At 41.0% G+C, this 24,265-nt stretch overlaps 1 protein-coding gene across 1 annotated transcript; it reads right to left on the bottom strand.

Moving 5' to 3' along the window:
* Nucleotides 1-21: 21 nt before the first annotated feature.
* PDHA1 (pyruvate dehydrogenase E1 subunit alpha 1) lies at nucleotides 22-20,491 on the bottom strand. The gene is made up of 12 exons (XM_056861800.1): nucleotides 20,438-20,491; nucleotides 19,073-19,087; nucleotides 16,956-17,024; nucleotides 15,060-15,233; nucleotides 12,439-12,565; nucleotides 11,421-11,512; nucleotides 10,942-11,034; nucleotides 9,101-9,256; nucleotides 7,237-7,308; nucleotides 6,705-6,772; nucleotides 3,223-3,331; nucleotides 22-326 (listed from the first exon to the last, which is right to left on the bottom strand). The coding sequence occupies exons 1-12, from the start codon at nucleotides 20,489-20,491 to the stop codon at nucleotides 162-164; spliced, it is 1,194 nt and encodes a 397-aa protein (XP_056717778.1). The 3' UTR covers nucleotides 22-161.
* Between the last annotated feature and the right edge of the window lie 3,774 nt (nucleotides 20,492-24,265).

Genomic DNA, 24,265 nt, shown 5'->3' with positions numbered 1-24,265 from the left:
GTTTATCTTCTCACCCAATGCAATGTTTATTTTGCTGCCAAATCCTCTTTGCATAAGTAGATGAGCAATAATTTGGTTCCTATTCCACAGAAAAGATGCAAAAATTAAGTCTCAGTACAACAGCCATCCTTTAATTTATTGCTGAAGTTATAACTTTCATATCAGCCAACAGATTTATACCGGATCCACTGATTTGGGCCACGCACCTCAAAGGGTGGCTCATTTCTATAAATGCAATTGCCAAGTTCTTCAAGAGGTGGTTCTGGATCAGTTGTGGCAAACTGTGCTGCATCTTCAATGTGTTTCCTTATTTCCACATCAATTTCCTACATGAGAGAAGAGGAAAATGTCAACAAAAGCATAGCAAACTCTCCCCTCCCCTCTATATCCATAAAGGTGATTAATCTATTAAGCCACATAAAGTCCACTACATACAGATTTCACAAGTTAGTAAAGGTGCTTCAAAGGGGTTCTTTGTCCTTTCTGAAATGAAACCCTGACCTCATATGAGTAATTCTGATACCTATGTATAAATGAACACTGTGCCCTATATTGTGCATTTGATTATGAACAACCAGCAACTACTGAAAAAGTGTGTACATTTTATTATTTATTAAATTATTTATGAAATTGATTAAATTTCTGAAATGAGATTATGTACAAGCCGTTTCCAATATAATGGGACATGTTAGGACATACTACAGATCAGAGTAGACAGACCTAATCTTTGTATTGCTTAGAAATATGAGTAATTCTATTCACAAATAAGCGTGTCACTCACTCAAAGAGTGATATTACAACATATGAAAGTCGTGTATAAAGTATAGCAATGGCTACTCTAACTGTTCCTACAATGTGCTGAATTAGCTACAGCATTGGGTTTCAATGCATAAATCCGAGGTTTAATACCCACCTTTCTTCCCAATGGGGACCCAAGTGGCTTGCAACAATGCTCTCACCGCCTCCATTTTATCCTAGCAACAATCTTGTAAAGTAGGCCAGGCTGAGAGTGTGTGGTTGTGTCAGGCCCAGCCTGAGCAGTGTACAGAAACTGCCAGGCATGGTCCGACAGAGGATGTTGTGCTTTCTCCAGGTGCTGACTCAAGGTCGGCTCAACTGCCAAGTATTTGTTGTCTCAGGACTTTGTGGGAATCGTACCTCAGTGGGAGGGGGGTTGCCATGGCATCCTGAAATGTTTTGTGCTTTCTGATTTAGGCCCTGCTCCGTGCTTCTAGTTTTCATTAGTGCCGTCTTGACTCTTAGCTGCTGTAAACCTGTAGATCTTCCAATAAATCAACTCTCTTTTGGACTACACATCTGTGGATGTTTGTTTATGGGATTATCACGGGACAAGTGCTTACAGGTTGGCCCAAAGTCACCCAACAAGCTTCCACAGTAGAGTGGGGATTTGAACCTGAGTCTCAGATACTAGTCTAACAACTAGTCTAGCTAGGATGTGCACTTGGGGAAAACAGATATTCTGCAGGGTATCTATACCAGTATTCCAGATTATTCAGGCCTCCAACCAATACAGTTTCAGGATTCAGATTCAGATGTTTTTTCCTTCCAGAATTTGGTAATTGTCCAGGTCCCTTATTCCATCTGGGGGGACTCTGTGGAGGGTGGGAGCAGGTGGAGTTGCTGTTTTTCAAGCAAATTGGATCAAGGTGCCTCCAATCACCCTACTTGTCCTCACTGTTTTGTACAGGGGGGAATCCATGCTTTTTCCAGGGCAAAGAAGTCCAGGCGGTAGTTGGTTAGATCCTTGGGATCTAGTGATGGCTTCTTTAAGAGTGGTTGTACCTCGGCCTCCTTCAATGCCTCTGGGAAGGTCCCAGAGCTAAGGGACAAGTTAACAATCTCTCCCAGAGGGGCCCACACTGCCTACCAACTGGCCTTAACCAGCCAAGAAGGGCACGGGTCAAGGAGGCATGTGGTAGGCCTAACTGCGAGCAGGATCCTGTCAACATCAGCTTGCGAAAGCTGGCTGATGGGCAAGGGGCCTCTCTAGTTCCCTAACTGTATCACTGAAGAAAAACAGGTCTGTGAGACAGAAAATGCTGGCTCTGAGTATGTCCGGCACTTTTCAGGACCCAATTATCAGTATACTGAAAACCAAATATCGCTATGGAAACCGGAATATATCCAAAAAAATACCAATAAAGTATTTTTTGGGATATACATTTGGACCATTAAAACATGGTCCCTAAAAATCCCAGAAATATTCGGCATTTACTGGAACTGGTTTTCCCCCCTCTTCTTTTCTTTCCTTTGTTTTTGAGTCAGATGAGTTGTACGGGCTTGCCAGGCAGCTTCTGTCATTTTCAAGTTTGTCAGTTTCAAGAGGGTTTTTTTCCCCATTTGCAAGAGTTGCTTTGTGTTCCCTTAGCTGTTTTTAGTGTTGCTCACTGTTCAGTGCTTGGGTTTGTTCTTCTATGAATTCACATTAGTTCTATTGATCTTGCACTTGCCAGAGTGCCCCAGGTTCTGCTGGGCATTCTGCGCATTGCTATTCGTTCTGCTGGACTTGGAAAATTGCACCCCCACCTTCAGGTTCTGTGGAGATTCTCTGGTTTGACATTACTTTTGTTGAGCTTGAGCTGCCAGAATAGCATTGGATTCTGCTGGGTACCAGTGCACTGTCATTGGTTCTGCTGTGCTTACAGAAATGCCCCACCCCTTCCGTTTCTACTGTAGAAATTATCTAGTTTGACATGGGTTCTGTTTGGCTTGGCACATTGGCTTGTGGTTCTACTGGGTTTTGCAATGGTTTTTTTGGGCTTGTTGTGTTGGTTCTTCCATGGGAGGCATGATTTGACCAGTGATTGCTACTTGCAGGCATGGCTCTTGCCTGGAAACCGCTTGGAGGTTTTTTCTTTTCTACCACAGGAAATAACAGGATGGCTGGGGGCCTCTTGGTCCAATCTACTTGAAATTTGGGGGTTATTTAAAGGACAGGTCAGCTCCACTGCAGTTTTGGTGCCTGTACCTTCAAAAACAATAACCCCAGCCACTTGGAAAACTTCCCCATAGAAATAAATGGGATCAAAAAATTCAGATTCCCTCCCCGAATCTGAACACCATATTGGTATTGAAATTCGTGAATATTGGGAATACCACTGGGGGGGGGGTCCAATGTGCCCTAATTTGAAAAAACCAGGGTTGGTTTTTTTTTTGCACACCCTAGTTGTTTCCATGGAAATTGGAATAAAGTCATATTACCTTTAACTCTTCCACATTAGCTAAGTTGTTGTTCACCATTCTGTCCTTCAGGAGAGTAATGGGATCGCTTTTGCTTCGCACTTCTTGAATTTCTTCTCTTGTACGGTAGCTGAAAAAAGAGAAGTGGGTGAAAAACACTGCAGAAGCCTAACAAATTGTTTGAAAGAACTACAGGTTGAGTATCCCCTATCCAGACTGCTTGGGACGAGAAATGGTCCGTATTTCGGATCCTTCCGTAATTTAGAATTTTTTTGTATACATAATTCAGTATCTTGGGGATGGGACTCAACTTTATTTATGTTTTATATATGTTTAAATATACACTTTATACACATAGCCTGGATGTAATTTTAAACAATTTCTTAAATAATTTTGTGTACAGTGAACCATCAGAAAGTAAAGGTGTAACTACCTCAACAGACTTCAGAGAGGCCGGGCAACATAGATGTGAGTCAGGAGAGGCCAGGTGGCACAGGCCCGTATGCCGGCTTGAAAGGTCCGGTTTTCGAATCAGTCTGGATATTGGATGTCCAGATAAGGGATACTCAACCTGTACTTCACAAGAGGACAGCTACTCAAAGCTAGCTAGTTAGCTAGCTGCTGCATTTCCATGGAGCTCAAGGCTGCAAGCACAATTCTTTCCCCTCGTGCATTTTATCCTCACAATCATCCTGTGAGGGGGATTATGCAAAGAGAGCCATAGTTATACAGTGAGTGAGGATTTGAACCAAGATCATCATAGTCCAACACTAACCCCTACAATGTCTCTTTTCACATCTGATCATGTCTGGTTTATGTAGGATTACCAACAACCATGCCTGAATGATGCAAAAGTAGCTTTCAGCTCTTCAGTATCCATTTGCCCACTGAAGAATAATTGCTCATATATGCTGTGAACCCTACTGGCTACTAAAAAGTCATAGACTGGAAGAGTTATTTCCCAAATCAGATAGCTGAAATGTACACTTCCCCGCAATTACAACTGAAGGCCCATATCCTAAAATAACTAGCAGCCCACAAAGAGCAAACTCCTATCCTGTGTTTCTGCCTGAATTACTCTCCTGGGCATGCCTTCACTGACAGCAGGGAAATCTGCTGCACCTCTGCACTGAGAGTGATTATAACCCATCATACTAGATGCAAAAGAAGAAAAGAAATCGGAACGCAGTGACTTACTGTGCATTCCTGAAGGGGGGGTGGCCGAGTCAGCTTAGGAGCTGATGAACCCAGCAGCAGTGTAAGTGCCTGGTCATCCTGGGACAACGGGCACTTATGCCGCCGCGGAGGGCATCCCCACTGGCCCTGGGATGCCACAGCGTGGGGCTCACGCACCAGTGGGATCTTTATTGGCATAACAAATCGTACAAGGTATTCCAGAATTTGACAAATGATAAAAACATCAATATCGAAATCTGTAGCAACAGATCTGAATAAAATGAGGTATGCCGGAGTACAGTGAATATAAGGTATATATAGAAAACGAGTGTCTACAAGTAACCGGAATAGCAGCTATTATATTTTGTTTGATTTTTATCATTAGAGCTTGCTTCAAAAACATGGCTACTATTTCTGTAGTTTCTGGATCATACCCGTTCAGTAAAAGTCTAAACAAAGAGTGGAGGGAAGAGTTCCTATCAAAAGTTGATGGCATTAAAAATTTAGTACGCAGGTCCGCTAGCATTTCACATTTCAATAAAATATGATAAATTGAGTCTATCTGATTCAAGCCACGGCCACAAATTCTCTTTTCCAAAGGGGTGCCACTAAATCTCCCGAAAAAAACCGCCGATGGGAAGGCATTTAGTCGAGCTAGCATAAAGGCCCTGCGGAGGGAAGGATCACTTAGAAAGTAGAAGTAATCCTGGAGGAATCCAAAATTGGCAGAAAGACCCAATTTGGATGATGATCAAGATAAAGGAGTTGCAGGCAGGATTGTTTGTCTTTCATGGTCAAGTAGTCTTTGCTTAATAACTCGGAAAATGGTTTGGCTGTCCGGCATCAATAAATTGTCTATATCTAATCCCAAGGCTTTCAGTTTGTGTGGGATAAGCGTGAACCACTCTGTATCTGCAGCTTCTTTTAATAAAAAGGGAGTAAGACTATTTTCATTTGGAGAAAAATGAATCTTAATCCAGTATTTAAAAGTTAAGAGCCAAGCTTTGGTCTCTAAAGTCATCATTCCAGTTTCACTAAGGATCGATTCGAATGGGACGCAACTAGGAAGTCCTAGTATTTGGCGGGGGAAGGAAGTCTGTACAGCTTCCAAATTTTTATTCAATGCTTCTATCCAGACAGGTATTCCATACAGTAGTTGCGCCAAAATCTTAACTGTAAAAACATGAATAGCTGCAGGTACATATTGGTTCCCTTTTAAATAAAAAATCGTTTAATCTGTGATGCTGAATATTTAGCTAAGTTGATGACGTTATTTCTGTGATTTGTCCAAGTTAAATTGTAGTTAAAAGTGAGACCCAAATATTTAAAAGTCTTGACCTGCTCTATTGGTACACTGTCGATGGACCATTTTGAAAGATGCCAGCTTTTGGTGAAAACTAGAATTTTGGTTTTGGCATAATTAATTTGCAATTTGTTATGTTTACAATAATCGGCGAACAGTTGTAGGTGTCTTAATAAGCTGACCCTTGTAAAAGATAAAATAGCGGCGTCATCGGCGTAAAGTAACAGTGGAATTCTCAGGTTTCCAATCTTAGGGGAATGACCATCAATTGAGTTAAAAATGTTTGGAAGATCAGCTAAAAATAGATTAAAAAGATGCGGGGCTAAAATGCAGCCTTGTTTCACTCCTTTTGAGGTGGGAATTTTGGGTGTTAAGTGGCCTTCATCCGAGAATTTGACCTGGCAAAAGGTACCTGTGTGGAGTTGTTTAATGAGATATAGAAGGCGGGGGTCGATGTTCAAGGACGCTATAATTTGTTCCCTCTCATCATCTGCTTAAGGTCACAGAATCAGCATTGCTGACAGATGGCCATTTAGCCTCCTCTTAAAAACCTCCAGGGAAGGAGAGCTCACCACCTCCTGAGGAAGCCTGTTCCACTGAGGAACTGCTTATGTACTGATTCTAAAACTAACTGCCCATTAGCTGCTGTTTTTAGATGTGTGTTGCCTGTATTGTTTTAAACTGTTGAGTTCTATTGTTAATACGTGTCATTCAATAATTTAAAGTGAAGAGTAAGCCTAGGTCAATTATACGTTCACATTCTGGCCCTCTGCATGTGGTAGGCTATTTTGTATATTAAAAAAAATCCCTTTTATACTATTGAATACCACAGCCTTCTCCAATAAATACATCTCATTTGTTGGCTTGTAAGCAAAGTAATTCAGAAGTCTGGTTCTCACAAAAAGATTTTGGTACAAAAGCTAAAGGCCTATCTGAAAACTCAACTGTTTTTCCAACACACAGTCATGTACCAGGAGAAAAAAGAAGCTTTCTTCTATGTCTTAAAAAAGACTGTTTGGTGTACCTGATGCCAGGATCGCTCATGCTATGTCCATGATAACGATACGTCTGTAGCTCCATCACAATGGGACCCTAAAAAAACACCAGAAGTTTTAATAGTTAGAAAATAATTACATTTTATGATAATATTTTAATTAAATATAATGCCAGCTAATCAAAACTTGTTAATTGCACATGAGCACTTTAGGACATGTTATAAAATTACTATTGTTAGACTGCTATACTAATAAAAGCCGTCCTTCAGAGGTCCACAAATTTTGGATTACCCTTCCAACTGCACCACTACATTCTATTATAGAAACAAACTTCTACCTCTTGCCTGAATGAACATCACATACTGGAAACTGGATTTGGAATAACTCTAGAGCAGGAAACTAGGAGCATCACCTAACTTTTTTATCTTTGGCTAGATGTGTATGTTGGAAATACAAGAATAATTTCTTTAACTCTGAGACTCTAGGTACACCTGAGCTACACCCACATGAGAAAAACCAAGTAAACACTATAACACTATGAGCAACTAAACTAAAACATACTTTTCCTGATCTGCAATGGTCAGCAGCAAATTTCGATGCTTCCCTTACAGCGAGAACATCCATACCATCAACCTATTGAAAAACAAAATTACTATTAAGTGTCAGCCCTTGGCCCACAGAACCAGAAATCACCACGAAGTCATATAGAGTCCAAACAGATGGTTTTTACTGATCAAATAGGCATACAGTGCAAACGAATAAAATGACAGCTATGAGAGGCTCACTAGCTGGGAGATATTATAAGGCAGGAAAGGCGGGAGATTACACGCATGAATACAGTTTCCCAGGAGCTGAGTTCCCAGGCCTAGGTATGCGACCTTGGGGGGCAGACAATACAGCACAGAGACAGAGGCAATAACGAAACCGAGATAGCAGCCTGACATTCTGCTCCCCTCAAGGCCCCCTCCCAGTTCGCAAGGGGGCTGGCCTGTCCGGGTAAGCAATGTGAAAGGCGTCGACGAGGTCGGGGGCGGAGACATCCCGTGCGCGCACCCATTCGTCATAGGCAGGGGGGAAATGTTTCCAACGAACTAGATATTGCAGATTGCCATGGTGAATACGGGAGTCAAGGATCTTGGAGACTTCGAAGTGTTCTTCCCCCCCCACCATGATGGGTTGCGCAGGCGGTGGGTCCGGATGCCACCGTGGAGAAGCAACATGGGGTTTGAGGAGGCTTATGTGGAAAACAGGATGCACACGCCTCAAGGATTTGGGGAGAGCCAGTTCCACTGTGACAGGGTTTATGACCCGAGTAATGGGGAAAGGGCCAATGAATTTGGCGCTGAGCTTATGGCACGGTTGGGTGGAACGGAGATTTTTGGTGGAAAGGTAAACCAAAGCACCCACTTGCAGATCGCCCCCGGGGGAGCGATGTTTGTCAGCTTGCGCTTTGTATTTACGTTTGGCCCGGTCGAGGTTGCTAACGAGCCAGGGCCAAGTGGTACGGAGGGCGTGTGCCCAGGAGGCAATGTCGGGGTTCCCCTCCCCCTCTACCTCATCTGTAGGAGCGATGGGACTGAAATCTTGTCCATACACAGCAAAAAAAGAGGGCGACCTTCGCCTGTGCATTGACTTCAGAAAGCTCAATGCGGTTACCCAGACCAACGCCTATCCTATCCCATTAATATCGGATATTTTGGGACAATTACAGGAAGGCCGTGTGTTCTCTAAATTGGACTTGGTGGAAGCCTACTACCGAGTCCGTATCCGCGAAGGAGATGAACACCTCACTGCCTTCTCTAGCTGTTTCGGGATGTATGAATTCCTTGTAATGCCATTCGGATTAAAAGGGGCCCCGGGGGTCTTCATGCAACTCATCAATGAAATCCTACATGACCTTCTATATCGTGGGGTGGTGGTCTACTTAGATGACATTCTCATTTATTCAAAAACTGTGGACGAGCATGTGACTCTGGTCAGGGAAGTTCTACAACGCCTGCGTAACCATCAACTGTTCGCTAAACTAGCTTATAGCTGTCATAATGTCAGCCCTTGGCCCACAGAACCAGAAATCACCACAAAGTCATATAGAGTCCAAACAGATGGTTTTTACTGATCAAATAGGCATACAGTGCAAACGAATAAAATGACAGCTATGAGAGGCTCACTAGCTGGGAGATATTATAAGGCAGGAAAGGCGGGAGATTACACGCATGAATACAGTTTCCCAGGAGCTGAGTTCCCAGGCCTAGGTATGCGACCTTGGGGGGCAGACAATACAGCACAGAGACAGAGGCAATAACGAAACCGAGATAGCAGCCTGACATTAAGGCAGAAATTTAATATTACAGTCCCAGTTAACAGTCATTTCAATGCAGCGTCTCTCTAGTCTTCTTTTCAAAATAGAGAATAAGATTGTTCTTACTCTGAGCCCTGGAATGTAGTCTCCCCTTTTATAGTAGTCTGTACTGGCTGCAGCTCTTTCTACCGACGTACCCATTCCATATCTGTTGTTCTCGCAGATAAAAATGCACGGCAGCTTCCACAAGGCTGCCATGTTAAATGTTTCAAATATCTGACCCTGGAAAAAGAAAATATCTGGTACATTTTAAAATTCTCTTTTCATTTCCCTCACCTAATTATCCAACCTGTATTTTGTATAGTGTTGAAGGCTTTCACGGTCAGAGTTCGTTGGTTCTTGTAGGTTATCCGGGCTGTGTAACCGTATTTTCTTTCCTGACGTTTTGCCCGCAGCTGTGGCAGGCAAAGTATTAAAGGTAATGTGCAAATCATTGTCCTGTAAGAATCACACCCTCACTGTCCTGTAAGAATCACACCCTCATTAGCACATTATCTTGATTCCAACAGGACAATGATTTGCACATTACCTTTAATACTTTGCAGGACAATGACTCAGCTCAAACCCAACCCCCTTCTGACTATATATTACTCTTCCTACACACTTGACACTGAGAGACACTGTCCTTCAGTGTTATTCCTCTGAAGATGCCTGCCACAGCTGCTGGCGAAACGTCAGGAAAGAAAATACCAAGACCACGGTTACACAGCCCGGATAATCTACAAGAACCAATGTATTGTGTATACTCAGCCTTTCAAATTTTTTCACTTAGCAAAGATAATCTAGCTGATTTCAGGGAAAAAACTTGGTCAAAGCAGAAGTACACCCTGCTAAGCCCACTGGACCTCAACAAACTTGGAAGGGTATGACTGCTTAGGACAACACTGGCATTTACACAGTTTATATCAAATTTTTCTAGTATAGATAATTCTCAAGGTGGCTTAGTATGATTACACTAAAACAACATAGCACATCTAAAGCAACAGTCCAATATAATCTAAAAAAGAACAGCCAACAGAAATCCAAAATGAAAACAAAACAGCAATTAAACAGGAGTAAAAACCAACACACACTTAGGAACAAAAAAACAATTTATATAAACAAATTCAACAATTAAAAATTGGCAAAAGAGACTTTTCTTTGACCTTGCTACATTTTATATGTTTGTTTTTTTCATTTCCAGTATTATTGATGTTGGGTCCTTGAGAAAGCAGGATAAAAATGTTTAAATACACATACCCCCACAAACACAAATAAAACAATCTCAAATAAAAAGGCAGTGCAAAGACCCATTAACAGCCTTCTGGAATAAGAAAATCTCAACATCTGAAAGGCCTGGACTACAGTGTTCCATAATTTGAGTGCAACAGCGTCATCCCACATCCCAGCCAGCCTCCTCTCAGCTAATGCAGGCATGCAGAACAGGGTACCAGCAGCTGATCTCAAAGCATCGTCAAGTATATAGGATGGAGGTAACCCATGAAGTACCTTAATTCTAATGCAATTGAGACCTGAAAGGTCAAACCAGCCCTTTAGAAACAGGCAACGAATGCAGTTGGTGGCATGTGGACCCCATGGCAGGCTGCAGTTTACGTCCATTAATTTATATGATTGTAGTTGTTCTCAACCCCCTTTTTCAAAACTTACATGAACAGTAATGCTTCAATGTTATTAGTAATGACCAACTGTTATCCAAGAAACATTCAAAAGATGTGTCTTAGTAGTCCAAACCAAGTAGTCTGTTTTATACATGTGGATGGAAATAACTTCGTGCTACTCAGGCTGGGTGGGGAAAGCACAACAGCTTTATTCCATTCCAGAACATGAAGCTAATTTCCTATGTCCACCCATATCTTTACTTTCCCAAAACTACCTCCCTTCACCTACATCTCTAACTGAACATTTACCTGATTGGCAGCACCATCTCCATATAAAGTAACACAGATTTCATCTTTGCCAAAATACTTGCATGCCAAGGCAATACCAGCTCCTAAGGGAACCTGAAATGAATTACAAGGCACAGATCTGGTCAAACAAAAAAGTTCATTGAAATAATTATTGATAGCTTCCCGTTACCAATGATGAATAAAAAGGAAATTGTTTAATATTACTAAATATACATTTGACTTCTGCTTTTTTAGAAGGCCTTTACAAATTATAAACTTTATATTACAGTAAAACTGTAAGCAGCACTAATGGTAAGGATATTTGACTGGCTGAAACACTAAGGGAGTAGGCCACACTTAGCCATTCAGCCCAAATCTGGCATGCTTAAGCCCACTGAAGTAACTGTGCTTACGTGCACCTGATTCACTTCTGGATTTCTGCCTCAGGCCTAACCCTTCCTCTCTGCCCAACAGACTGCGTTTATATTCATGTACCTTACCTGGGCACCAACAATTCCATTTCCACCATAGAAGTTTTTCGTATACATGTGCATAGATCCTCCTTTACCTCTAGCACATCCACCTTTACGACCTAAAATGATTTTAAAAGAAAATGGTATTTTAGTCTAATAAGGTGACCACAGGTGTCGGGAAAGGACAAGGCCTTCCTCCGTCTACTCTGTCCTTCCCTTGTTGGCTAGCTGTTAAAATTAGAAGAAAATGCAATACGGCCAAGATAATAGAGACAACAAATAGTGCAATAAACTACAACACTATTCCCTTCATAAAAATGCTCTCTAGAACAATTCAATTTTACACATTTTGTGGAATAATACAAGTGAGAGAGACTTCTAGACCTCCTCAGGCAAAGCCACTCCACAAACCGGGAGCCACAACAGAGAACACCTGGCTGCAAGTGGCCGTTTACCTTTTCCCATCTGCAGGGTGGCATCTTCAGAAGCCCTGATGCAAACTGTTGCAGCAGGACACAGAGGAAAAGGTAGTACTTTTGATATGTGGGTCCTGTACAGCAAAGGACTTTGTAAGTAATAAAGAGCACACTGAATTGAACTTGGAATCAGTAACCAAAATAGAACGGTATGCATACTCCACCTAGCTCCTGAGAGCAATCAAAGAACAGTGTACTGTGCACCAGCTATGCACTAGCTGAAGTTTCCAAGGTGATTTCAGGGGCAGGCCCATATAAAGTACCATCATCTAGCCTTAAGGTTACCACATTATGTATAAGAGGTACATTAAGAGAGCAGCATAAATCATGGCCAGTGTTGCAGCTTCACAGGCAGAAATGGCAATGGAAGTGTTTAAAACTATAGTGACATAGTAATTAAAGTGTAAAACTACCTAGTGGTGTACATACATGTGTGAGTGAATCTCTTGCAGGACAGGCAGGCCACAAGATGCACATTCTGCAACACCTTCCTAGGAAAGTTAGGTAGTTTCCAGATTTGAACCTTAGTCTCCTAGGTCTATTCATTGACTATATTACTGAACACAAACCTGTGAGCTCAGCAAGGATTTCACGAACTGGAACACCACGCGTTAACGTGAAGGCATGAACCCGGTAGGCGGTGATCAAATGATCCGTTTTATTTATGGCAGCCTCAAGTCCAACACAACATGCTTCCTGTGATAAAGGAAATAAAGCATACAATGCCATAATCGACATGTGAAAAATAAAATGGAAAGCATTATATAACCTCTGAACAACCAGTTCATTCAGGAATTAAGCAGAAAAGGAAAAGTGTAATTACACCAAATCATTGTGTATCATGTGACCCTAAAGTTAAGAGATAGCAAGGAAAAATCTGTATATCTGCTACCCACTAGCTAGAACACAAAAGCTAATATTTTATGAAAATGTCAGAGCTCTTTCTCCTAATTATTTCTCTGATATTTTACAGACTCCAGATTGCAAGTTTTTCATCTTTATTATAGGCATTTTGCACTCAGCATACACAAATAAGGAAGTTAACAAAAAGTTAACCATTATCAAAATTTAGATGGCAGTAGCACCTTTCCTTGAAGCTTCACAACTGCCAATTTAACTCTGCGGAATTTTAGTTATCTGTTCCTTTCTTCACTGCTGCTGCCATTAAAATACCACAGAGTGAGCTGGCCAAACCAATGTGTTAACATGGCCCTGGCAACCTAGTAAGCCCCCCTTAAGAAACCTGAAGTATATAGGCTCAGATGGAATCTATCTTGAAGCAGGGTGTGTTACTATCAATGAAAAGCATGATTTTATGCATGTTCCTCTGAAAAGCTATTAGTAGACAATATGAGTGAACAGGGTCAGACAAGCCCTTTGGAGTGTTTTGCCTTAGAAACCAGTATTACTCAGGCACCAAGTTCTGTGAAGATGACAGTTTCCTTTCTAAAAGACAAGACAGTGCCACTACATAAATATCACTGGGTACCAGAATTTCCCTGTATATGGTCATGTGCCTTGTAAGCAGGCTTCTTTTGATATCCCAACAGTGCCTCCTATTGGATCCTGAAAGAATATAATTATCAGGTATATCTGAATTAAAGGTATATATTGTTGGATTTTCAAGTGCATTCTAATTAACGTTACAGGCAAAGTAGTTTGAAAATAAACTCCTTGTACTTTAGATGTTAAAAGCATCTGTCTAGCCAATGTGTTTCTTGAAACTAAAAAAATATGGATGTCAGTGGAAACGAGAAGGTTTGAGAAAAGACCCAAAAGCCTAATGTTATTTCTTAATTCTACGTCAACTGAATGAAATGATGTTTCGAAAAAGAATAAAGTCTATAAAGAGTGACTTGGGAATATAGTTAATTACACTGAGGGCCCTGAGAAGCCCATCCAGATTCCCAGAATTAATGACATCTGAACTGAATTATACAAAGCATCAGAACAATCCTGGAACACTACACACCCACAGGGTTTAAAGGAAGGGTACCCATAAAGACTCTTGTATAGCAACAGTTACCTGAAGGTCCCCACATTCAACAAGAGATGCTTCACATGGTAAAAGGCATAAGAAGATCTAGGAACCAAGCTGGCACAAGCAACCTTGAGAGGCCAGAAGGCCGGATGTGGCATCACAACTTTGAGGAGCCCAATCGAGTGGTATCAGAAGAGACATAGGGTGATATTTTGGGTACCATCAAGGATATTGTGAGAACATTAATTGGGAAACTGATTGGGCATTAAAATAAGCTAAAATGAACTTTATACCTCTATCTTCACCCTAGTCAAGGAAAATTAATACAAGGCAGAAAGTTGGATGGGTGTCGTCAAGCTCATTAGGGTGCCTGGGGTGAAAAGCCTTTGGGGTCACATCAGTTCTGAACCTCTGATAGATAACTGGCTTTATCAGAATAATTTAAATAACATAAATTAGAGTGGGCAGAAGGATGTCTAGGGATGCACAACTAAAATGCTGATTCAATTAGATTATATTTCCATGTAACCATGTGCTTTTATTCCTTTGCTACCATGTATCAATTTGTTTTTGTTATTTTGTTAGCAGTGTATTCAGTTACTCCTTTTACCATGTCTGTAATTCCACTTTATCCTTCCCTTAAGTTGTCAACACTTTTTTGAATGCTATGTCAAATAAATTGCCCGAATTAGTGATTGTCAAGATACAGAGTCTGTGTTCTCCTTACCACTGTCTGCCTAGTTAGGACTTCTGTCAAGAGTAACTTGCTACTCTTGATAGCCAAGTCTGAATCTGTACTCTCAAAGAACCTAGAATGGGTTGTGGTAGGAAACAGCATGGGCTGGAAGAAATGGAAAGCATGCCATTAAAAAGGATGGGATGTGTGTGAAAGGTGAAGGTGCAATGGCTGGAAGGGCAGAAAATTGGATGTATGGAATTGAAAAGAAGGAGCTATTGGTCTTAGCATCCATTTGGTAAGTACAGAGGCATCTGTGCGCAATTTTTTTTATTCATTTCATTTATACCCTGCCTTCCTCCCCAATGGGAGTTTGCATGGTTGCTCTCTTCTAACACAGCTTGCATGGTTGTCCTCTCCTCCATTTTATCCTCACAACAACCCTGTAAAGTAGATTTGGCTAGAGTATATGTCTGGCCCAAGGTCACTGAGCAAGCTCCCAAGGCAGAGCATAAACCTTCACAGTCACCTACCTGACCATCATACAAGTGGCAGAAGCCACGAATAATCTTCTGTTTATACAACTGGTCTGCCTTCAGTTCCATACGCCGAATAGTCTGCATAGTCCTGTAGTACTGCAGACTTTGCTCTCGAGTCATAACTGTTGTAGTGGGAGGACCCTCCTCCAAGTGATGGAGATCACATTTCTGAAGCGGAAAAATATTTATTTATTTAAAACATCTATTAGCTGCCTTTCTTCCTTATGGAGCTCTAGGCAGGAGATGATATAAACAAAATACATAAAATACAGTACATAAAAATTTGAAATCACAATTTAGGGCTGATTTAATCAAACGTAATCCTAAATAAAACTGACAAATAACCACTTCGAACCTTCTCATACAAAAAAATTCCTCCTATATAAGTTCTTCTTGACCTGGTAGGGGAAAAGGCAGATATATTACGGCCAATAGCAACTTGGGATAGGGTAGGAGAATTTGGAGTGAGGAAAAGGTACTGGGGTGGTTGAAGGGTTAAATCCCCACCCTGCCTCTGCAGCATCAATCCAATACACATAAACATACTGTCAGCTTAAAAAAAAACAATAAAGCATTAGTTTCTTTTGTCTTCTTAATCTTCAACTGTAACCCTGCTTTGGCACTTTCTGCTTTAACCTTCATCAGGAGTTGCTTCAAGTCTTCACTATGTGATGTCATCTGCATATCTCAAATTGTTAAGGTTCCTCCCCCCACAATTTTCACTCTACCTTCATCTAAATCTGATCCAGTTTTCTTGTGATATATTTTGCATATAGACTGAAGAGATAGGGATATAAAATACATCCTTGTCTGACACCTTTGCCAACTGGAAACCATTCGGTTTCTCCATATTCTGTCCTAACAAGTAGCCTCTTATCCAGAGAATAGTTTGCAAAACAATCAAATGTTGTGGCACACCATTTTTTTTAAAAAAAAAAACAACCATAACTTTTCATGACCCACACAGTTAAACATTTTGCTGTAACCTATGAAACACAAGCTGACTTTTTTCTGGAATTCTCTCATATGCTCCAATAACCAATGTAAATTTGCAATATGATCTCCAGTGCCTCCTCTTACATTAGCTTGCCAAATTCATTGCACCAAAACGAGTAGTGGTCACTGGCTCAACCTCTTTTAAAATGAAGAGTGGACAAATTAGTGGGGAAGGTCCAGTACTTCGATGCCATGACTGTGGGTTTCCTAGCTGCATCTGGCTGGCTGCTATTGAAAACAGGTCCAGTCTGAACAGATACAGTAAGGCTGTTCTTATATTGTATGGTCCAGCGCACAGGAGCCGTGTGCCTAATATAGGCAGGGCTTAGCGTTCACATAGAAAAAAGATTAAACTATACTACAGTAGTCCATGTGTGTACTTTCAGCAATAGAACAAATTAAGCTGAATTAATATAACTCTACTGGAGCTGAGAAATACTGAAGGTTTTATCCATATAAGAAAAAATGGAACTACAATGAATGCTAAACCTGACAACCATTTAGCCTGCAATTCTAAGAATACTTGAAATTTTGCAGGTAAAAATATTTTTTTAAAGGTAAAGGTCCCCTGTGCAAGCACCAGGTCATTCCTGACCCATGGGGTGATGTCACATCCCGACGTTTCTTAGGCAGACTTTGTTTACGGGGTGGTCTGCCAGTGCCTTCCCCAGTCATCTTCCCCCTATCCCCAGCAAGCTGGGTGCTCATATTTTACATTTTAAAAAATTGCCTTTTGAAGGCTCAGCAGATTCAGATGTAGAAGGCTTTGGTTGACATAATAACTTACAATATTTTGTAAGCAGCAAATAAGTTAACAGCATTCTTGTAGAATCCTTTATAATAATGCCTGCATCTAACATTAACTACATAAAGTAAAACAACCAAGCAGCTTACCTTAATGTCAAATGAAGCCTCGTTTGCAAAATCAGCGTAGTTACGAGATGCAACAACCACACGGGCAGCCTTTTGATTCAAAGGGAGGGGGAAGGGGAAGAAGTTTACATGGTTTTTAAAATTTCAAAAGGCATCCACAGTATCCCCAAGGTTTTTTTAAAAAAACCATCTTCAATGTCAAATAATTTAAAATGATCAAAGTTTGTACCATATATTCCACAAACAGCATTCAGAGCCAAAAGGAATATATACACTAAGCATCATCATGGATTATCTCTCTCCTTTCCCCAGGAGTCAGTTAAGGTCTGTCCAACGAGTCCTGCCAACAGTGCAAACTACCTATCACGTCTGCGCAATGATAGCTAGAGCACATGCCTTGTAAGTTGCGCCCCCTCCCCATCCTCTGAAACAGACTGCCTGTGAAGGGACACGACTGTACTGTCTTGCAGTAATTTTGTGACTGACTGCTATTAGGTGTAAATTGCCTTGGACTACAGATACATGGGACATAAATTGTCACATAAATAAAGCCAAAGTTTAAACATATATATTTATGACCCTTCTGCCATGCAAGCAGGCAAGAATAAATAGTGATTTAGCAGTAAATAAAGAAAACCCGGTCTTCAACCAAGATTGGCTCCTAAAGCCACTCAAAAACATTAAAATACATCATAAAGATACAGTACTGTATCTCCCCAAAAGGAAGATGACTTTGAATATACAACAATCCCACCAGAAAGGGTTACACGCAAGTTTTTAAAATTACTGTACATAATTGTAACTTGTATGCAAATGTAAGATAGCCCCCCCCTTTTCTTGATAGCACATGTGCAAAAAACAAAAACAGAACCCTGCTCTTCCTTTTAGTCCGATAGGGCATATTAAGGTTACTACGGTTGTCCTTTTGGACTCTTGAAAATGGATGGCACAGTCCAGGTTCTAGGCTATTCCATCGGTGGGCAGGTCTTGGAAGAACCTTCAGCTGGTCTCACGCTGATCCTCATTTGCTATAAACGTATGTCTGTTTTCTATGTTTGCCATTTCAGGTTTAGTTGCACTGACATGTGAACTCACATCCCACATGTATACGATGGATATTGTGTAAGAATATCATGGTATTGGAGCAAGCTGTACTTTAGCACAGTCAGATGTTTGCTAATGTTTCCTCTCCATCATGCACTGTCTTCCTGATCCATGCCCCATCCAAAACTTCAGAACTAGCTGTGCCAGTAGAGGTTTTCCTAATTCCAGATCACTGTAACTCCATAAAAACTTAACCAATACCCTTCATTCCAAAGACCTTTGATTCAGTGCCCCTTAATTCTGATTTTTTAAAAACTGAATGCAGAAGAGAGACCAACTTGTGCAACAGATGCCCAGAAAGCAAGGTTAAAAGGAGGAAGGTACAAAGGGTTTATGATGGATTAAGAGACAAAAAGAGCAAAAGAAACAAGGAAAAGAACAAAAGATGGCATAAACCCATTATGATTCATGGAAAAGGGTACATGCCCTTCACAAATTGGCAACAATCACTTCTTATTATGCATTTAATGACTCACTAGTATTCACAATCTGTGTAGCAAAAATGTGTGTGTGTGTGTTCAGGTGGACAGATATATATTTGCTGCACTTGTGATACAAACCAAGGTCTCGTAAGTATTTCCGGATTATTAGGTCAGGATCTTTTGTATACAAAACTGGTATAGCTATGGCAGAAAAAGAATTAAACATTAAGATAAAGAAGGGAAGATACTAGAATGGGTGATATTCTTCCCTCTCTATGAATACTGTACAGTTTAGGGAAACATGTCATATTCTATATGCTGGTAGAGTTCCCACCAATTATAGTTGTATTACAATTTTATACCATTGCAATGGTTGTATTTAAGGTTCCCCCTTCATGAAGAGGGAAAAACTTTTCAAAATGGATTCTTCTGAATTGAAGTAGCATCCAACTCATAGCTTGGTTTTCTGATCAAATGCTAGGATTGTGCAAAACGAATCAAGTAAACAGGACAATAATGATTAGGAACTAGACCAGAATGGCATACGAAACTGCATATGGTCAGTTAAATTGAGGAAACAACATACAGTTAAAATAATAATGTGAGCCTTACCTCACTAACAGCTGCCTAAAGTAGCAGAATTGGGAAAGAACAAAAACAGAAAAAAAAATCAGCTACTATCATGCTCAGACATTCAAACGTTGGACACTATTTTCAAAACTTATTTTAAGTACCCATCAGTGCTACTCTTGACCTGGGAGCCGCTATTTCCGATTCTATCTCCCATTTATTCATGGAAGGTTTTGCATTGGATTTGCCACTCTTTAGATACACTTTTTCCCCATCTGAATTCTCAAAACTCTGCATGGCGGCTTATTGTTGAGTTTTGAGTATATGGATGGGGAAAAAGTGCATCTAAAGAGTGGCAAATCCAATGCAAAACCTTCCATGAATAAGTGGCCGGAGTCCGTTTCAACCCACCCGCGCCCTTTCACCCTCACAGCGAAGTAAATGGGTTTACTTCTGAATAAACATGCATAGGATTGTACTACAAAAGTGTTTAACCTTGACTAGACTGACTTTAAAAACCCTAATAACCTGGTTGCACTTGGATCCAATAAAAATACAATTCATTGATTTTTCGACATTTTAATTGAGGCACTTCAATAAAAAGTACTTTTTGTACAATAAAAAAAAATAAAGAGTGGAGTGGCAAATCCATGATGTATAAAATGAGAAAACAATAAAAAAAATATTTAAAAAAAGACTATACATACATACACATGTTTATATTTTAATTGAGGCACTTCAATAAAAAGTACTTTTTGTACAAAAAAAAATAAAGAGTAGAGTGGCAAATCCATGATGTATAAAATGAGAAAACAATAAAAAAATATTAAAAAAAGACTATACATACATACACATGTTTATATTTTAATTGAGGCACTTCAATAAAAAGTACTTTTTGTACAAAAAAAAATAAAAATAAAGAGTGGAGTGGCAAATCTATGATGTATAAAATGAGAAAACAATAAAAAATTATTAAAAAAAAGACTTTACATCCATACACACGTTTATATTTTAATTGAGGCACTTCAATAAAAAGTACTTTTTGTACAATAAAAAAATAAATAAAGAATGGAGTGGCAAATTCATGATGTATAAAATGAGAAAACAATAAAAAAAATTATTAAAATAAAAGACTATACATACATACACGTTTATATTTTAATTGAGGCACTTCAAATAAAAAGTACTTTTTGTACAATAAAAAAAATAAAAATAAAGAGTGCAATGCAAAACCTTCCACGAATAAGTGGCCCGAGTCGGCTTCAACCCACCCGCGCGCTTTCACCCTCACAGCGGCCCCGCGAGGCAGGCCAGGCGAGGGCCCCGCCTCAAGGTCACGGCGGAGCGGGCGCCTGGGCCCTCCCCGCCAGGCCTCCCGGGGCCTCGCCGGCGGCTCTCCTCACTCACCGGCTGGCGGGCGGCGGAGCCGGGCAGGAGGCGGGAGAGGGCGGCCAGCAGCATCTTGCGCATGGGGGGGGGCGGGGGGGGCTTTTCCTCCGCCTCAGGCCCGCTCGGGATCCCCACTTCAGACGTTCGTGCACACGCAGGCCGGCCAGCCCCTCGCCCGCAGTATATGAGGGGGATCGCCGCCCCCGAGCGGATCCCGCCCGCTTCTCCCCACGCTTCCGGTTCCTCGCCGCGCCTCCCCCCCCGCCGCCCAAGCCTCTGTTTCCGGAGGCTCTAACGCCTCTCCGCAACAGCGCCACCGTGCGCCCGGAGGCGGAAAGGCAGGCAGAGAGTTGGGTGTCTTCAGTGTTGCAAAAATGTGTGTGTTCAGGTGGAGAGATATTTCTTTGCTGCACTTGTGATACCATAGCGATACCAGTTTTGTATACAAAAGATCCTGACCTAATAATCCAGAAATACTTATGAGACCTTGGTTTGTATCACAAGTGCAGCAAATATATATCTGTCCACCTGAACACACACACACACATTTTTGCAAAATTCTAGTACAAAACTGGTACGGCTGTGGCAGAAAAAAGAATTAAGCATTAAGATAAAGGAGGGAAGATACTAGAATGGGTGAATTTCTTCCCTCTCTATGAATACTGTACAGCACTGGTTCCCAGCCAGGGGTCCGTGGACCCCCAGGGGTCCGCGAGAACTAAATTAAGGTCCGCGAAACAAAGTTATAAACCCATAATAAATTAATATTTTCAATTAAAAGTTCTCTATTATAAATATATATATATTCAAATATTATTCTAAGTTTAATGTTTAACTGACAGTTATGATTAAAGTTTATTTTCAAATTCTGGGAATTTTTATTTTGAACCTTGGGGTCCCTGCACCGAACTAAAAAGTCCTAGTGGTCCTTGGTCAAAAAAAGGTTGGGAACCACTGCTGTACAGAGTTTAGGGAAACGTGTCATATTCTATATGCTGGTAGAGCTCCCACCAATTATAGTCGTATTGCAATTTTATACCATTGCAAATGCTTTTGTGCAATCACCTTCATTCTGCGTGCTGTCTGCGCACTCAGAGAATGTTACATGTTATGCTTAGTTACAGAAGCCGAAATAGCCAAAGATAAACAACACACTGTAATTGATCAGGGTGTTTACGGTATGGGGCATTAAGATCTTTTAACATGGTCTTGTAGACTTAAAAAGTGAAAACAAGAAACTCTTGTTAGACCAAGCACATAATGTATCCCAGGACTCTTTTAAGTGGCCAGACAGAAATGTAAAGGATATATTCTAGGCACAGGGACATGCAACGTCTAGTGCGCGGGGTTTTAGTTGTTGAGCGATGTTTTTCTTTATATGCATACAAGTGCAATGGGGTTTCTGTTATCAACCAGCACTGCCCAGCAAATCACAAGTATTGGTTCTTGTAGGTTATCCAGGCTGTGTGACCGCGGTCTTGGTATTTTCGTTCCTGACGTTTTGCCCGCAGCTGTGGCCGGCATCTTCAGAGGAGTAACATTGAAGGACAGGGTCTCTCAGTGTCAAGTGTGTAGGAAGAGTAATATATAGTCAGAAGGGGGTTGGGTTTGAGCTGAATCATTGTCCTGCAAAAAGTATCAAAGGTAATGCGCTAACCATTGTCCTGTAAGTATCAAGATAATATGCTAATGAGGGTGTGGTATGTTAATATGGAACCATTGTATCCTGAAGTGATCGGTTAATGTGTGAAATCCAAAGCTAATCCGCATGGCTATTGTGGACTGTAATCACAAGTAATGTTTATTTACCACAGTCGAATAAACTAGAAGAACTTTTGCTCAATTGGAAGATCTTAGAGGATATATTTTTGAATATTGTATAGAACTACCCAAAAGCTCAATTTCTGATAATGGGAGACTTTAATGCACAAATTGGCCCCAATAATGATTGTTGGAAACACAATGTCTAGTGCACAAAGATCGATTAAAGAAAGGGAGATCAGCGGGGGGCAGCAAGTGTGAGAGTTGGATCGATAGAAAGGCTGTGACCCTTCTCCCTTCTCTTCCTGTGTTCTTGTTTGTTCCCATAACACACCCCTCCTCTTCCTTCTAGTTCAGTGGTTCCCAACCTTTTTTTGACCAGGGACCACTAGGACTTTTTTGTTCGGTGCAGGGACCCCAAGGTTCAAAAATAAAAATTCAGAGAATTTGAAAATAAACTTTAATCATAACTGTTAGAAACATTAAACTTAGAATAATATTTGAATATATATTTTTATAATAGAGAACTTTTAATTGAAAATATTAATTTATTATGGGTTTATAAGTTTGTTTCGCGGACCTTAATTTAGTTCTCGTGGACCCCTGGTTGGGAACCAGTGTTCTAGTTCCTTTCCTTTCCTTTTCTTTTATCCCTTAGAAGCTCCTTGATCAATTGATCTTGAGCAGCATATATCTAGTGTTGGAGGGATATAAGGACTGAAACAAATCTTGCCACTGACAATGTAGCCTTGGGGTCCCTGTCGCTTAGTAAAAAAGGCATTATGTCAGTCACAGAGGCATTGGATTTGTATATTAAAAGGGGGGAAATATAGTGCGATCGAAGTTCCTCATAAAAGCGGCATTCCAAAAGGGCATGGGCTAATGTGTCAATAGAGCCAGAAGAGCAAGGGCAGATCCTGTCTGAGTATGGTATATTCAGAATTCTGCCCTGCATTACCATAGAAGGGTTAGCATTCAATCTAGCCAAGCAAAAAGCTCTACAGAGACGAGGAGTTGTCAGATAATATGTATAGGCAGGCAGACCACGTGGAGGGGGTATTCCGAAGAACTGGGATGAACAGACGCGACGAGCACGAAAAGTAGTGCTGTTATAATCGAGCTCTTTAATGCGCTTTTTAATTTTGGCAAAAGCTTCAGTTATCCCAAGATCTGATAACATATCCTGCGAGAAGCCCAGCAACGCCAGTTTCTCAACTAAGATTTTTTGCCATGAGGATTTGAAAGGGTCATGCTTCAGAGAAGCTAGGAACCCCTCAGTGCTAAAGCACAGTTTAAGGTGGAGTTTAAAGGTGGCCAACCACGCCCTAGCTTCAAGTGACATTTGGCCAAACTCGGAACGAAGAGTAACGCCAGCAACACATCGAGGGGCATTTAGGAGTTTTCGTAAGAACTGAAGCAGTGGACGATCTATAGATTCATTGATGACTGTAATCCAGATGGCAACACCAAAGAGGATAATTGGGGTAATTTTCAGGTTAAAAACCTGAATAGCCCCTGGAATATATTTGGCACCTTTGGTGTGAAAAAAATTGACAATAGCACCAACCCCAGGTTTAATTTTGTTGGACACTGCTTTTTGATGGGCATTCCAATTTAGGTTATAGGAAAACAGAATGCCAAGGTAAACAAACTCCTTGACTTGGACAACCTCAAAGCCATCTAATACCCAGCGAAAAAGAGGCATTTTTCTCCTCTTAGTGAAGATCATGATCTTAGATTTATGATGGTTTATTTTAAGACCTTCCCTAGAGCAGTACTCAGAAAAAGTTTGCAAAGATCTTTTCAAACCAATTCTTGTGCGGGACAGGAGAACTGCATCGTCAGCATAGAGTAGAATCGGGGTGGAATGGCTTGCAAGCTTTGGGGGGTGGCAAAACTCTGAGAAATTGGTTGCCATATCATTCAGGTATAGATTAAACAAGAGAGGAGCAAGGAGGCAACCTTGTCTAACTCCCTTGGCCAGTTCAAAAGGCTCGGTTAGTTCTCCTTGGTTGCCACAGCGAACCTGAGCTGTGAGGTCAGTATGAAATTGCTGGATAAGCCACAGCTGTGGCTCACGAAAGC

The sequence above is a fragment of the Euleptes europaea genome, chromosome 16, assembly GCF_029931775.1.
Source record: "Euleptes europaea isolate rEulEur1 chromosome 16, rEulEur1.hap1, whole genome shotgun sequence".
Classification (NCBI taxonomy): domain Eukaryota; kingdom Metazoa; phylum Chordata; class Lepidosauria; order Squamata; family Sphaerodactylidae; genus Euleptes; species Euleptes europaea.
Note: the sequence above shows the minus strand (reverse complement) of the source record. Positions and strands in the feature narration are given on the sequence as shown.